This window comes from Mus caroli, unplaced genomic scaffold (assembly GCF_978045245.1).
Source record: "Mus caroli unplaced genomic scaffold, Mus_caroli_1 scaffold_3, whole genome shotgun sequence".
NCBI lineage: Eukaryota > Metazoa > Chordata > Mammalia > Rodentia > Muridae > Mus > Mus caroli.
The window spans coordinates 67806398-67821848 of NW_028227258.1; the positions used below are offsets into that span (position 1 = coordinate 67806398).

The following is a 15451-nucleotide window of genomic DNA, read 5'->3' on the forward strand; positions in this document are numbered from 1 at the left end:
CTAGTGTCTCAAAGTGTAGTCTCTGGAATTTCTGTGGTGCCTCCAGGAATGGTGTGGGGTGTCCTTCTGAGAAGTCTACTTGAAAATGAATTTAACTTTATGGCATTTACCCTTTAATTGAATTTTTTCTTATATATCGAATCCCTTCACCAGTTTCCCCTCCCTCCTTTCTTCCAAGTGTTTTGCCCCCCCCTCACCCCCAACACTCCCTCTTTCACCTCCACTCCTTTTCTTAATTTCAGAAGAGAGCAGGCCTCCCAGGGATGTCAAACAAACACAACAGTTTAGAGTAAGACTGGCACATGCTCTCTTACTAAGTCAGGACAAAGAAATTCAGTAGGATGAAGGTGGTCTCAAAAACGGGCAAAAGAGTCAGAGAAATGGAGCATGTTATCATAAAAAACAATCCACTCTATTCACTGTCAAAAGAGGTCCTCCCCCTCCTGCATGGTTTCCATGGCTATCTGGCTACTGAGCTGCCCAGATCTTCCCAGGCCAACCAACCCCTTTGGCTAGCTGGCAGATGGACAGTTCAGGCTTCATACCCCTACTAATGGTCTTTGCTGGATCACTCTTGTAGATTCCAGGGTATTTTCTTTGCCCTGAAAAGATTCTCAATTCTAGTGAACTCTCCCAGTACTCTCTCCTTTGAATATAGTCCCTCATCTTTGGTTTATCCATCCCCACCTGTTTCCAATCCCCAGGAAATCTATTCTACTGTTCTTTCCTGGAGAGATCCTTGCATTCCACACTTGAGTCTTCCTTGGTATTAATCCTATCAGTCTGCAGTATCACTATCCTTTGCATTAATGCTACTATCCACTTTCAAGTGAGTTGATTCCATGTGTGAATTTTGGACACTGGGTTACTTCACTAAGGAAAAAAATTATTTCTATCCATTTGCTTACAAAATTCAGGATGTTATTTTTTTTGTCAACCTAGTAATGCTCTATTGTGTTAATATGCTAATTTTCTTTATTCATCCTTCTCTTGAGGGCCATGTAGGTTTCCAGTTTCTGCATATTATGAATAAAGCTGCTACAAACATATTTAAGCAAATTTGAGTTAGGATGGAAACTCCTTTGGGTATATGTCCAGGAGTGGGAAAGCTGGGTCTTGAGGTAGATAGTTTCCCAGTTATCTGAGGAACCACCATATTGATTTCCAGAGTGACTGTACACATTAGCATTTCCACCAGCAATGGAGGAGTGTATTTGCTCCACAGCCTTACCTGCATGAGCTCTCACATGTGTTTTTGACCTTAGCCACTCTGAAAGGTTTGAGATGGAATCTGAGTCATTTTAATTTTCATTTTCCTGATGACCAAGGATGTTAAACATTTCTTTAAATTCTTCTCCGATATTTAAAATTCCTCTCTTCAGATCTGTACCCCATTTTTAATTTGCTACTTTCGTTTACAAATAGCTAGATTCTCAAGTTCTTTATGTACTTTATAAATTAATCTTTTATCAGATGTTTGGTTGGTAAAATTTTTGCATTTCAATTTTACATTTCCCTGTTGTTTTGTGTCATTGTTAGGATTACCAATATGGGACAAACACTATGACCAGAAAGCAAGTTTCTGAGGAAAGGCTTTATTCAGCTTATACTTCCATATTGCTGTTCATACCTGAAGAAATCAAGAGAAAAACTTAAATGGGGGCAGAGACATGGATACAGTAGCTGATTCAGAGGTCATGAAGGGGTGCTGCTAACTGGCTTTTTTTGAGAAGCTAAAGCTCTTAAGTTCAAACTCCATTTTAGAGAACCTGACCTAAGTTTGAACTCAGGTAAACAAACAGGCTGGTATCTAGCATAGTTTTAAAATTGACCCCCAACAAAATCTGAGCCTAGCTCCACACTCTAGGCTAATCCCCAACAGGACCAGAGTTTCCAGGTTACACCCTCAACAAGACGAGTGTCTCCAGGTTATTCCCCCAACAAATCTGCAACCCTTGCCTAAGGACTACCAATGCAGAGGGACTACCAATGCATTCCAAGTTTATGATATGACTCCCAGCACCAGCCAATCATGTTAAAGGCCACAGCAGCTTCCCAATTATATATACTAATATTTGCACATGTACTCCCTGCATGCTTCTTACTATAAAGCCTTGCCCCAATAGATATTAGGGGATCCCCCACCATGAAAACTGTCCTGCATGACAGTGGTGCTTTGGGGTGTTGGGGCAGGTGAGCTAGCTCAAATAGCATAAAGACCTTGCTGTAAGTTGCATTAGACTGGCTCCTGTGTATGTTCTCAGGGATCACTAACATTCCCTGGCACTACATTTTTGTGCTGTGCATTGGCCGGGAAGTTCCCCATGACACGCAGGTCTACCCTACTGGAGCATCTTAAAGCTGGCAAAACTAGTCTAAGTATTTGTGTTTTTATGTTTGGAACACTGTGTTACACCTTCTGCTTTTTCCCTGTCTGATCAATGAATTTGTCTGAGCTTTTCCTGTGAGATCTGCAAGCTTGTGCAGAGGTAACTGTGGAAATTCTTCCAGCCCCACTGAGACGATTTATTTGTGTGGGACCTGGTGGCTCATGTTGCTATGGTGATTCATCTAGGTTTGAGCCTTTCTGAGGAATCTGAGTGTTAGAAGTTTTCTATGTGGTCTGAGCCAGTGAGTACTTGGGCAGTGTCTCAAAAGCTTGTGATTTATTTGGCGAATTTATGTAATATAGAATATCATAGAACTTATTTCTATGTTAGAATCTTTCTGTGAGATCTACAGAGCATAACAAAACTTGTGCAAAAATAAAAGACCTTCTTTTGCCATGGTGATTTTTTTGAAGATTTTCTTATTTATTTTATGTAGGCAAGTACAATGTAGCTGTAGAAATGGTTGTGAGCCCTCATGTGGTTGTTGGGAATTGAATTTTTAGGTAGGACCTCTGCTTGGAGTGGTCAAGCCCTCCACTCCAGCCCAAAGATTTATTATTATATATAAGCACACTGTAGCTGTCCAGAAGAGGGCATCAGGTCTCATTACGGGTGATCGCGGGCCACTACGTGCTTGCTGGAATTTGAACTCAGGACCTTCAGAAGAACATCACTGCTCTTAACTGCTGAGCATCAGCCCTGCAAAGGTCATTTTTTCAGGTTTGAGTAAAAACTTGTGCATTACTGTGGGTTGTCATGTGTGTGTGACCACCATCTTCTGGTTGGTTCTTGTTACTACAGGCTGTATTTTTCTCTGGTTCTGTTACTTGTTGCTGGCTGTCTCTGTTCACTGATTCTAAAGGTTGTCATACCCTTCTGGGTACAAGGCCTTGACTTTGTTTCTGTGGCCAGTTGCGGTTAGGATAGACATATCTGGGAGCCATGACTACGGTGGGGGCAGGAGATGTCCTGGGTCTTGGTCTGTGGTGGACAAGGGCTGGGGAGCCGAGAGACGCCCACCAATCTTGTTCCTTTTTTGTGCATATACACAGCTTTCTGGTTATTTATCATCTCTGCCAGATAAAGAGAAAAGGTTAAACTTGTGTTTTGGTGTCATTAAGAGCTCTTTTACATGAGTGGCACTTTCTGGCTGTTTCTTCTTTCTGCTTGAAAGACAGGGAAGTTTTATATGTGCTTTTGTATGTTGTGTTTGTGTTTCTCATAACAAGATGACTTTGACAAAGTAACTTTGATGAGATGACCTTGACAGGTAACTTTGATGACATGACTTTGCCACTTGACTCTGACAAAGTAACTTTAACTTTGACAGACTTATTAACAAGTGACAGGCTATGTCTACAACATTCTACAGGTTTCCTTCATCACACAAGAGACCAGGAAGCTGGTTGCTGGCCCCACAGGGCATCTCCCTCCCATATGCTTCTTTTCCCCTGACTTGCCCAGACAAGGATTTTAACACCATTGAAGGTAAGAGGAGGCTCTTGGTCAGGCTCTGCAGGTAGGTCTCAAGGCCACGAGGCCACAAATTTGACCATGATCTATAATAATAGACAGTAAAAGTCCTTTTAGAGAGGGTCATGGAGGCATTTCGACAATACACCTCAATGGACCCTGAATTACCAGAATTAGCAGTTGCTTTAGTGTCTATCAATCAGGCAAGACCATATATTAAGAAAAATGTACAGAGGTTGGAGAGGTTAAGAGAAAAGAATCTAAGAGACCTAGGGATAGTGAAACAGAGAATATTTACTAAAAGTGAGACTACAGAGGAAAAGCAGGTGAATTGACAGAAGCAACAGACTCCAAACCTAGCAAAGATCCTGTTAGCAGCCATGTTCAAACCAGAAGACCATTGCAGAAACCTGAAATAGATAGCCTGAGAAGAAGGTGATAAGGGAGACCCAGAAGATCAAAGGTGCCCCTTCCCCAAGTCCAGGGTAACCCTAAAATTAAAGGGGAAACACACCAGGTTTTTTTATTGATAACAAACTTAAACATTTTGCCTTGCTAAAGTCTGAAGATAAATTCTCTTCGTCAGTTTATAAATGACTTTCCAGTGGCAACAGAAGCAAAACAAAAAACCCTAAAGACCTCTTAGATATCCTGAATATTTTGGACTATTAAGTCCCTGCTAAAAAGGCCTTACTCTGTCAATTACAGGTGACGTCCCTAGATCTGGGGATATATACTCAAAATTGGGTCCCTGTCATCAGCCAATGGCCAATATGTCGCCAGTTGGCAGAATCTGGCTCTCATCCTGTTTACACATCAGAGCAGCAATGACCTCCTGGTTAAAGAAGATGCCAGAATGACTCATTACCAGCCTCTTTGCTTGAATGCCCCCAGGATAACTTTTCAGCTGCCCTGCTGTCTGGCCCTGAGCTGGAATGATGCGCCTTTGCAGGACTGATAGATGGATGCAGAGGTAGCATGGTTCACCAATGGCAACAGCCTCATTCAGGAAGGACAGAGGTATGCTGGGGCAGCAATGGTCTCAAACACTGAGATCATATGGGCAGAGCTACTCCTGACAGGAAGATCAGCTCAGAAAGCTGAACTGGCAGCTTTGACCAAGACATTAGAGGTGAGTAAAGACAAGAGACACGATAGCCAGTGTGCTTCTGCTACCACTTATGTCTGTGGGACTACTTATCTATAGGGAGAGAGGCCTCCTGACAGCAGAAGGATGAACTAAATTTTATCCCAGAGGACAACAAGACAGCCCAGTGGGTGACCCCTAGAAATTGGGCCCTTCATGTCCTTGATTACCCTAGACCCAGGAGATCCCACACACTGACCAGACAGAAGATGTGATCTGGGCCAAAACACTGCCCATGTGTCAGTGTCATAAGAGATGACAGAAGACAGCTAACTGACTACAAACTAATTATACCAGACAAAATGGGTCCACACAAATTGAAAAAGATCCATTGTTCTTCACTCATGGGGTGCTGGAAATTGCAGAATTTAGTCTGCCAATCCCACATCAGAATTGAAGATGCCAATTTGAAACAGCTGGAATTGTTAAAAGCTGTAAGGCTTGTCAAATGACTAATGTAGTTGCCAATGGAAAAAAAACCCCAGTACTCAATACCAGAACAGCAAGCCAAGAGTCTATCAGTAACTGGACTTCATAGATGTAAAACAAGGAAAATTCAGACACAAATATTTGCTGGTGTTCATAGATACCTTTTCACGATAGACTGAGACTTTCCCAACTAAGCAAAAGACTGTTCAGATGGGAGCAAAGAATCTACTAACAGAAATTCTTTCAAGGTGTGTCGGGCACTTGTTGTGAGAAAACAAAGTGGTTAGGAGAGATGACCTGCATCCCATGATAACTCCAGGGCTCTGGGTGGGCATACTCATGCTGCCCTGGTGAGCATCTGACTATGGGAAGCCTAGGAACCACAGTCTGCAGGGTTAGAGAGAGAGCAGACTGGGATCCCTAGCTTCAAGGAGTCCAGGTTCTAGCTCTTAGGGATCACAGGATGTCAGTGAACACCACAGAAGAACTGAGAATGGGCTGGGAGCCCCCGGGAGTAGTTCAGTCTGCCCTGAGGCTGAAGAGAAAAGGGGCAGTGAGAGAAGATATGATGATTTCCTCCAGGGCATAGTCTTTGGTCCTGTCTGCTGACTAGAAATGCCGATTTCATTATTCCAGTACAGCAGGTCTTGATGAGCAGAGATGGTTCATGGTTTTAGAGCTTTATTATAGAGAAGCAGAGAAAGAGAGAAAAGGTAGAAAAGTAGAGGCTGACAATGGCCAGGTGGAGAGAGGGGAGAAGGGAGGGGGAGAGAGGAACTAAGGGGGCTAGAGAGAAAGCAAGAGAAGAAAGAGAGGCAAGAGTAGAAAGAGAGGGAGGTAGGGCCAAGCAACCCCTTTTATATTGGGCTAAGCTACCTTGCTTTTACAGGGTAACTGTGGGGAGGAGCATACCTGGCTATTGCCAGGTAACTCTGAGGTTGGGGTCTGGACAGCCTACATGACTGATGGACACAGAATGATGGAGTTGAGGGTTCTGGTGTGGGAATAGCTCACTGTTCTCTCCCTTGTAGGATTTTCTACTGAGTCTCCAAAGTAAGCCTCTTTTGACCAGAACACAGACTGCCTTTCACAGTCTCATATAGGTATGGTTTTTATAAGTTTATAGGGTTAGACAATAAAACTACATTTGTGTCCCATATACGTTAAAGATTAGTTAATATTATGGAGATTGATTAGAAATCTCATTGTATTTACAGACCCTAGAGTTCAGGATAGGTAGAAAAGATAAACAGAATTCTAAAAGAGATGTTAACTAAATTGAACTTAGAGATTGACAGTGACAAGGTCACTCTTCTTCCTTTCATCCTTTATAGATTACAAAATTCTACCTACCATTTGGACTCACACCTTTTAAAGTTATGTTTTATTCACCTACTGACAGAAGTTAGTACATAATTTCGAGGGTTTTCAATGGGTACACAAATGTGTTTGGTTTAAACTTTTTGCTTTCTATAAAACAGGTCCAGATCTAGAGCATCACCAACTTTAGATCAGAGATTGGGGCCTGGTCAAGAGACACTGCCAGAGGTTACTAGAGATTCCTGAAAGGGTCCCTGTGCTTCAGAGTTGCGGTGTGGGCCCACCACACATCCATTTACAGGCTAAGAAGGCCCTTGCCAGCAGAAGAAAAATTCAGCCTCAAGATGCACTCCTGTATCCCACTGATGGGCCCCTACCCATGCTCCAGGGATACCACAAAGATATAGCCATGTTAACTGTTTTCATAAAGCTTCAGGAACTCCCATGATTGGGACTTCTAGTCACAAGAGAAAGTGGGGATGAGAGCCCAAAGCTTTTAAGTTCAGGTTCCAATTTAGAGAACCTGAACTAAGTTTGACCTCAGGTAAATGGACAGGCTGGTATCTAGCATAGTTTTCAAGTTGGCCCCACCCCAATAAAACCAGAGCCTAGCTCAGTCTCTAGGCTAATCCTTACACCCTCAACAAGACCAGTGTCTCTAGGTTATTCCCCCAACAAATCTGCAACCCGGGTTACAAACCTACCCCTTTGCCTAATAATCACCAATGCAGAGGAGAGCAGAAGTTTATGATATAACTCCCAGCACCAAGCAATCATGTTAAAGGGTACAGCAGCTTTCCAGTTAGATGCCTGTACACATAACCCTGCTTGCTGCTTAATATAAAGTCTTGCACCTATAGACATTTGGGGCTCCCCTTCCACCAAATCTGTCCTGCATGATAGTGGTGTGTTGGGAGGGTCCCAGGTAGCTCAAATAGAATAAAGAGCATGTTGTGAGTTGCATCAGATTGACTCCTGTGTATGTTCTTGGGATCACTAACATTTCCTGGCACAACAGTTTCCCATAGCTTTTTCTGCCTACTATCCAAGGATCACCTGCACAGGGATGACACCACACAGAATGGACTGGGTCCTACCCCATCAGTCACTTTTTAAGAAAAGCCCTTGCAGCTGGATTTACTAGAAGCATTTCCTCAATTAAGGTTCCCTCCTCTCAGATACCTCTAGTTTGTGATGTTAATTTGAGACTAGCCACCATGTTTAGTAAGCTGGGTATGCCTTGACTTTATTAGTAATCAATTGCACGTTCTCCTTAACAATGAGGTGCCTGCTCAACTGCTGTTTTAATAATTGCGGAACCTGTGTTTTTGGCTTGTTTGTTTGTTTTCATTTAATGTTTGTGTGTTTGTTTTTCTTTCTTTTTCTTTTCTTCTTTTTAGATATTAATTCATTTAAGAAGGATGCCATCAATTCAAATAAACTGAGTTTCCCAGGGCAGCCTTACTCACTGTGCATCCTAGGATACCACTTCAGCTTAGGTTCTTCTGCCTCTGATCTTGAATATAATTTTCAGAAGGACACCTTTGACATTACCCTCATAGTTCATCTTTTGGGGAGTCAATTTAAGGGTGTGGATGTTTAGGTGGAATTTGTGAGTTTGTTTTGGTTTTGGAAACAGAATCTTCTTATGTGTGATGGACACATAGATCAAGCACCCAGGACTCTGAATTTCCCAATGCAGGCCATTTAGAATATCAAATGGTTTATATATAGAGAGAATACAGTTGTTTTCATCCTTTGTAGACAAGATTTTAAATCATTGTTCAGAATGACTTTCTTGTATATAAGCAATTTCCTGTGACAATCTCAAAACTACTGTGTACTAAAAGCATAAATCACCCAAACCACACAATGAAAAGCAATTTTCATGTTGATTTGGTCTCTCTCTGTCTCACTCTGTCTCTCTCTCTGTCTCTCTTCCTCTCTCTCGCAAGAGAGTGTCTTTACATGGCATTGACTACTGGGCTAAAGAAGACAGAAATATTCCTACCTCTGTGTTGTGAGGAATTAAATGTTTGATTTCTTAATTCATAAGGCACAAAATTAAGAGTGTTGGGAAAGGTCGTGAAAAAGTTATAATAAAAATATTTTTAAATGAATGGAATGTATGTGGTACAGCCTATGGGCCCTGGCACTTAATAGACAATTGCTTGATATGATTATTTCCCTAAGCAAATGCAGAACAACATCTTTCTCATACTCTCTTCTCTTTCATTATATAAATTCTCGGTTTGTTACTGTTGTAACATCTTCCTTCAGAACAGGCTAGCCTTCATCCTACTACCTATCCCAACCTCCCAGGTAAGAAGATCATTCATGAGTACCACACACCCTCACTAGGTGACCCCTTTAATGAGTGTGCTAGAGAAGAATCAATGCAAATGATCAATGTGCTTCTGCCATCTTCTTCTTGGTCTCCAGACAGTTTTCTTCTTTCTGGAGCCAATCCACATACACAAGCAGTCACTTGTGGGAAGTTGCATCTCTGTGTTGGCAGGAGATATAGTTGGCTACCTCAACATCCTAGGCACATTCCCTTGCATTGAGTTACATTTTCACACTTCATAACCTCATTACTGCCACAGATCCTTTCTTCCTCTTTTAGAATTTATCAGATTTTCCTAAAGAAAACTTGGTCAAAGAATGACACAGAGCATACAACACTGTGTTTCTGAGACTAATGTTACTCTTAATTTGTTGCATGTAGGACCTCAGGTCTCCAACCCCAGCAGTGCAGAGTATAAGACAGGGAAATCTCTATGTCTTGGAGGCCAACATCATCTACATCAAGAATTGTAATGTAACAAAAATTAGGTTTCTGCAAAACCAATACAAGGGATTCAAAAAGTCCAATTTTTGAGCTTTTCTCCTCTCCCATGGGCATTGGCTTCTCCCTGAAGACCAGCCCACACTCGGCTACAAGGTGAGCATAGTACAGGGCTCCTTCAGCATTCCTGGACAAAACAGGAAGCTTGAAAGCATGGTTCCAAGGAATCTGAGATGTCCACCTTACTTGTTACCTCTTCTAGAAGATGATTAAGACAACCTCTATTTGGAGAGATAGGAGAATTCAGCCATGACCAGCTGATTCAGTGTCCAGAACAAGTATGAGATATTACCAGATTCCATGGTGGAGGCCAATCAGGATGCAAACCCCAGCACTTACAAAACACTACCTGTTAAATTAAAACCAAGGTACATTTGATCATAGTCCACAATGTTGGAGTGTAGTGCCAGGGAAATGTTAGTGATCTCTTAATACACAGAGAGGAGCCAATCTCATGCAATTTACAGCAGGGTCTTTATTCTATTCAAGCTAGCTCAGGCCCCACCAACCACACCACCATCATGCAGGGTGATTTTGGTAGTTGGGGAGCCCTGATAGCTATAAAGCATGACTTTATAGTAAGTAGCAAGCAGGGAGTATCTGTCAAAACATCTAATTAGAAAACTACTATGGTCTTTATTTGGTTGGTGCTGGAAGTCCTATCATAAAGCTAATTTCTGTACCCCTCTGCATTGCTGATCATTAGTCAGGGGTGTGATCCTTACCTGTGGGTGAATGTTTCTTCAGGGAATAACCTGGAGGTGCTTGATTTGTTGAGCATGTAACCTAGAGATGCTGGTCTGGTTGGGGAGTCGCCTAGAAACTGGAGTTAGACTCAGGTTTTGGTGAGGTGGTCAGGAAACTTGGTAACTAGTGCTAGTACCAGCATGTTAGTTTATCTGAATTTGAACTTAGGTAACGAGTCTGAATTTAAAAGATTTGACCCACCAACAGTAATATCTGAATATTCTTATTTTTTGTTTTGTTTTGTTTTTTGTGGTTTTTTGTTTGTTTGTTTGTTTGTTTGTTAGTTTTTTGGTTTTTTCCACATACCCTCCATTTTGTGAGCACTCAGACTGCTGACAAGTTCAGGACAAAACACCTTCCTTAATCATGTTTATGGCAGGAATCAGTGTAAGACCAGCACAAGGTAAGTAACAGATGTGCAGAGATTGACATTATGCCTTCATTTATGGAAGAGTGACCCCAGTAATCAAAGTACACTAGTGATGGTCATTCTTCCTGTCTGGTTACTCTGAACTTACATAACATGCAAAACTAAAGGGCATAGATTTTAAAAATTTTTTGCTTAAGATGAAGTAGTTAGATCCAGTTCAAATACAGACACATGGTGTAGGAAAACACACACCTTTAATCTGAGTCTTGAGACAAGTAAGCACACACCTTTAATCCAGAAACTGAGACTAGAAGAAATACCCTGAACTGGGCCACACCTTCTGATAGGGGCCTATATAATCACATGGAAGAAGGAAGATTTGTCTCTTGGCCTGCTTGCTCTCACCATACTAGCAAGCTCATTTCTTCAGTGGCATTAGAAACTACTTCTTCAGGATTCTGTTATATACTGAAGAACACCTGAGACTTCAAACTTTGTGGACTAAGTAAGTACTGGCTTTAGCAGCTGTTATATTAGCTGGACCTCTGCCCATACTCTTTGGTTGGTAGTCCAGTCTTGGGGAGAGTGTAGCCAGTTGAAACTGTTGCTCAAAATATGGGCCTGCAAACCCCCTCAACTCCTTCAGTCTCTTCTCCAAATCCTTCATTGGGGACCACATTCCACCTCACTTCTTGTGCTCACTGAAATGGTTTGTCCTTTGAGTAGAGGAAGGCTACTGATTTGTTTGAGATATCCACCCCTCTGAACTTGTTTATCAGGTTTAGGAGTTCTCTGGTGGGATATTTGGGGTGGCTTAAGGATACTATCATATTAGCTGTAAATAGTGATATTTTTTTACTTCTTCCTTCCCAGTTTGTATCTTTTTGTTGTGTAATTGCTCTAGTTAGGATTTGAAGTAATATATTGAATATGTAGGTTGAGCGTCCCTGATTTTTGTGAGGTTTCTTCAAGTTTTTCTCCATTTAGTTTGATGTAGGCTATGTTTTACTATATATTGCTTTTACTATGTTAAAGTATGGGCCTTGAATTCCTGATCTTTCCAAGACTTTCACCATGAAGGGGTACTGAATTTTGTCAAATGCATTCTCAGCATCTAATGAGATGATCATGTGGTTTTTATTCTTTGAGTTTGTTTATGAAGTGAATTATGTTGATGGATTTCCATATATTGAACCATCCCTGCATCCCTGGGATGAAGCCTAATTGATTGAGGTGGATGATCATTTTGATGTATCCTTAGATTCCATTTGTGAGAATTTTATTGAGTATTTTGGCATCAATGTTCATAACGGAAATTGGTCTGAAGTTCTTTTTTTTTTTTTTTTTTTTTTTTTTTCGTTTTGGTTTTTGGAGACAGGGTTTCTCTGTGTAGCTCTGGCTGTCCTAGAACTCACTCTGTAGACCAGGCTGGCCTCGAACTCAGAAATCCGCCTGTCTCTGCCTCCCAAGTGCTGGGATTACAGGCATTTGTCACCATGCCCTGGTTGAAGTTCTCTTTCTTTGATGTGTCTTTGTGTGGTTTCTGTATCAGCATAACTGTGGCTTTATGGACAGAATTGGGTAGTGTTCCTTCTGTTTCTATTTTGTGGATTAGTTTGAAGAGTATTGGTATTAGGTCTTCTTTGAATGTTTGATTTAATTCTTCACTAAACCAATCTGATCCTGGGATTTTGGGATTGGGAGAATTTTAATGACTGCTTCTATTTCTTTAGGGGTTATGGGATTTTTTAGATGATTTGCAGGAAGGGTAAATCTCAATCAGAACCAGCGAGACCAACTAACACCACAGATAACCAGATGGCAAGAGAAATACAGCACAATTTAAATGAGAATGTTTAAAATTTTTCAAACTCTTAGAAAAGTGGATAGAATAGCCAAAACTAGTTACCACAGTCCTAAAATCAGTACATACACAAAGACACAGAAAGGCAGAGACAAAGAGAAACACAAACACAGAGGGGGGAGACAGAGAACAGGAGAGGAAGAGGGAGATTTAAAACTCACCATAGACTATATTATCTTCTATAAAACAAATATTGAAACCTAGAGAAAAAAATACATGTTTCCAACATAATACATGGGACAATTTATGGGAAATTGAAACTAAAATCTAAAATGTATCTATAATTGTATCTGATATGATGAAGGGGAAATAACTTCTAGTTCTTCCTTACAGATCAATTTAATCCTCAAAACTACCTCCAGCAGAAATGTCAAGGGACATGGAAGCCACAGGGTGGGGATACACACAGATCAGAGTTGACAGCGTCTGCCAGAAGTGGATTATTAGCAACTTTTCATTTTGCATGGTTGGAATTAGAGAAAAAATTACAAGCCCAAAATTCTCTTTGGAGGCCAGTGACAAAGTGGAATGGGGTTTGAGGGTACACCCAAATGGAATTGATGAAGAAAGCAAGGATTACCTGTCAGTTTACCTGGGGTTACTCCACTGTCAAAAGAGCCCAGTTTGGGCAAAGTACGAATTCTGGATCATAAATTCCCAAGGAAAGAATTATCAAAGTAGGTCCAGCATTAATGTCTTTAGCTTTCAAAAAAACCAATACAGGGGATTCAAAAAGTTTATCCTACGAGATTTCCTCTTCTCCAATCCACATAGTCTCCTCCCTGAAGACCAGCTTACCCTCTGCTGCAAGGTGAGCATAGTGGGAGCCTTGTTTAACACACCCGGAGAGAACATAACACCTGCAATCCCGGATCCAAGACACATGATGGCAGATGACCTAGGAGAGCTGTGGGAGAATTCCCTGTTCACAGACTGCTGCCTGTTTGTAGCTGGCCAAGAATTCAGGGCTCACAAGGCCATCCTAGCAGCTCGCTCTCCAGTTTTCAGAGCCATGTTTAAATATGAAATGGAAGAGAGACTAACAAACCATGTTGACATCAATGACCTGGATCCCAAAGTCTTCAAGGAGATGATGGGCTTCATATACATTGGGAAGGTGCCAAATCTCCACAGTCACTCCATGGCCTGTGATCTGCTGGCAGCTGCTGACAGGTATGGTCTGGAGGGCTTGAAGGTCATATGTGAAGAGGCCCTCTTAAGGGACCTCTCTGTGGAAAATGCTGCACACACTCTCATCCTGGCTGACCTCCACAAAATACAGAAGCTGAAGACTGAGGCCCTGTATTTCATTGCCTTTTATGCTTCTGTGGTCTCTGAGACCTCAGAGTGGAAGTCAATGATAGAGTCCCATCCCCACTTGGTGGCTGAAGCATTCCACATCCTGGCTCCTGCACAGTGTTTAGTGGAGCCCTCACTCAAACACCTGAAATGAGTTTAGGGGATGGACAGCTATGACCAACATCTGTCTTCCAACAGCTATAACCAGTGTTGTTACCACTGATTTCTGGTTAGAGTACAGTATTGGTGGATCATTTATAGTGTATCTAGGAAAAAGCACCACGGTGGCTCAGGATTTAAAACAGCTGTAATATGTTAAAATGGTGGGTGAGGGATGGAGTCTGGGCAGTCTACTTGACATCTACTCTGTTAATGTTCTAGTATGATTTTTGTCTGATGCCTTGAAAACTGGGATTTAATTTAGGTGCTGGCCCTATAAGGACAGACAAACCGGAGTTTCTTCAGAGAAACCTGTTTGCATTAGACTATGTAGAACAGATAACTGGGGCCCAGAACAAAGGATAAATCAAACTCGAATGTTAACTCTTTGTAGAAGGAAATGACAATGAAGACTTTTTATTTTTAATGATTCAGTTTATGGGAACTCAGCTGTATAAACAGTTAAAGTTCACTCAGAAAACTCTAGTTAAGTTGTCAGCACACAGGAGAGTTTTTCAGCCACCTCTAACTTGTGATCCAGAGGATCTGAGGCCCTGCTCGTGTCTCCATTGATACAACGAGCTCTGTAGACAAAAACTTAGCCAAATAGTATATAATGTGAATAAAACTTTTGAAAACAGTTGGTGGATTCTAGAGATGTTTATGTTCAGAGAAGTCACATGTAGTTCAATAAGTCCTCCTCAGCTCTGGATGTTTGTGCAGACCTCTCACTGTCCTATCAGTATTGGAAGCCCTCCTCTTTTTTTGGCATTTAATGTTGACAAATGAGAAATCTACCATCATGCTCTTAAGGCGACTGGAAAGAGTAGGCCAAAGTGGAGGGAGTCTACTCCTTCTGAGAGAGATGCATTTGTGTTTCTCACATGTAAAAATCTTTTATGTGTTTTGAAAACATTATAAGAGATTGGTTCATTACAGGTTCACACTCCCTAGGCCACTAAATCTCAATCTTCCCAATGCTCTGACCCTTAATACAGTTCTACATGTTGTTGTCAACCAGAACCATTTTGTGGATACTTCATAAATGTAGTGATGCTACTGTTATGAGTTATTTTGTAAATAGCTGATATACAGGATATGTGATATGTACCCCCTATGAATGACTCATCAGACTGCCTAAGGGATGGGGACCCATAGGTTAAGAACAAACTGTAGCCATCCTTTCTGTGTGCCTACACCTCCTGTGAGTCCCACAAACAATTCAATTTAAAAGAAAAGATAGAATTTATCTAATAATTCCTTATTTCAGTAGCTGCACTGTTGTTACTTTATTCCTCTAGAGGCTCAAGTATATTTAATTTCAAAACAGCACTCTTGAAGACAAATTCTTCTCTTAAAAAAATAGAGTTAATCGAGTCTTGGAAAGAGGGGGAAAATCAGGAGA

General features: G+C 41.4%; 1 protein-coding gene across 1 annotated transcript; it reads left to right on the forward strand.

Annotated features, from left to right (window-relative positions):
* Positions 1–12955: 12955 nt before the first annotated feature.
* LOC147005555 (TD and POZ domain-containing protein 5-like) lies at positions 12956–14041 on the forward strand. Its single transcript, XM_085835295.1, has one exon. The coding sequence runs from the start codon at positions 12956–12958 to the stop codon at positions 14039–14041; it is 1086 nt and encodes a 361-aa protein (XP_085691421.1).
* The last annotated feature ends 1410 nt before the right edge of the window (positions 14042–15451 follow it).

Excerpts from the sequence above, each read along its gene's own strand:
- LOC147005555 (XM_085835295.1), top strand. The coding sequence starts at position 12,956 with ATGTCAAGGGACATGGAAGCCACAGGGTGGGGATACACACAGATCAGA.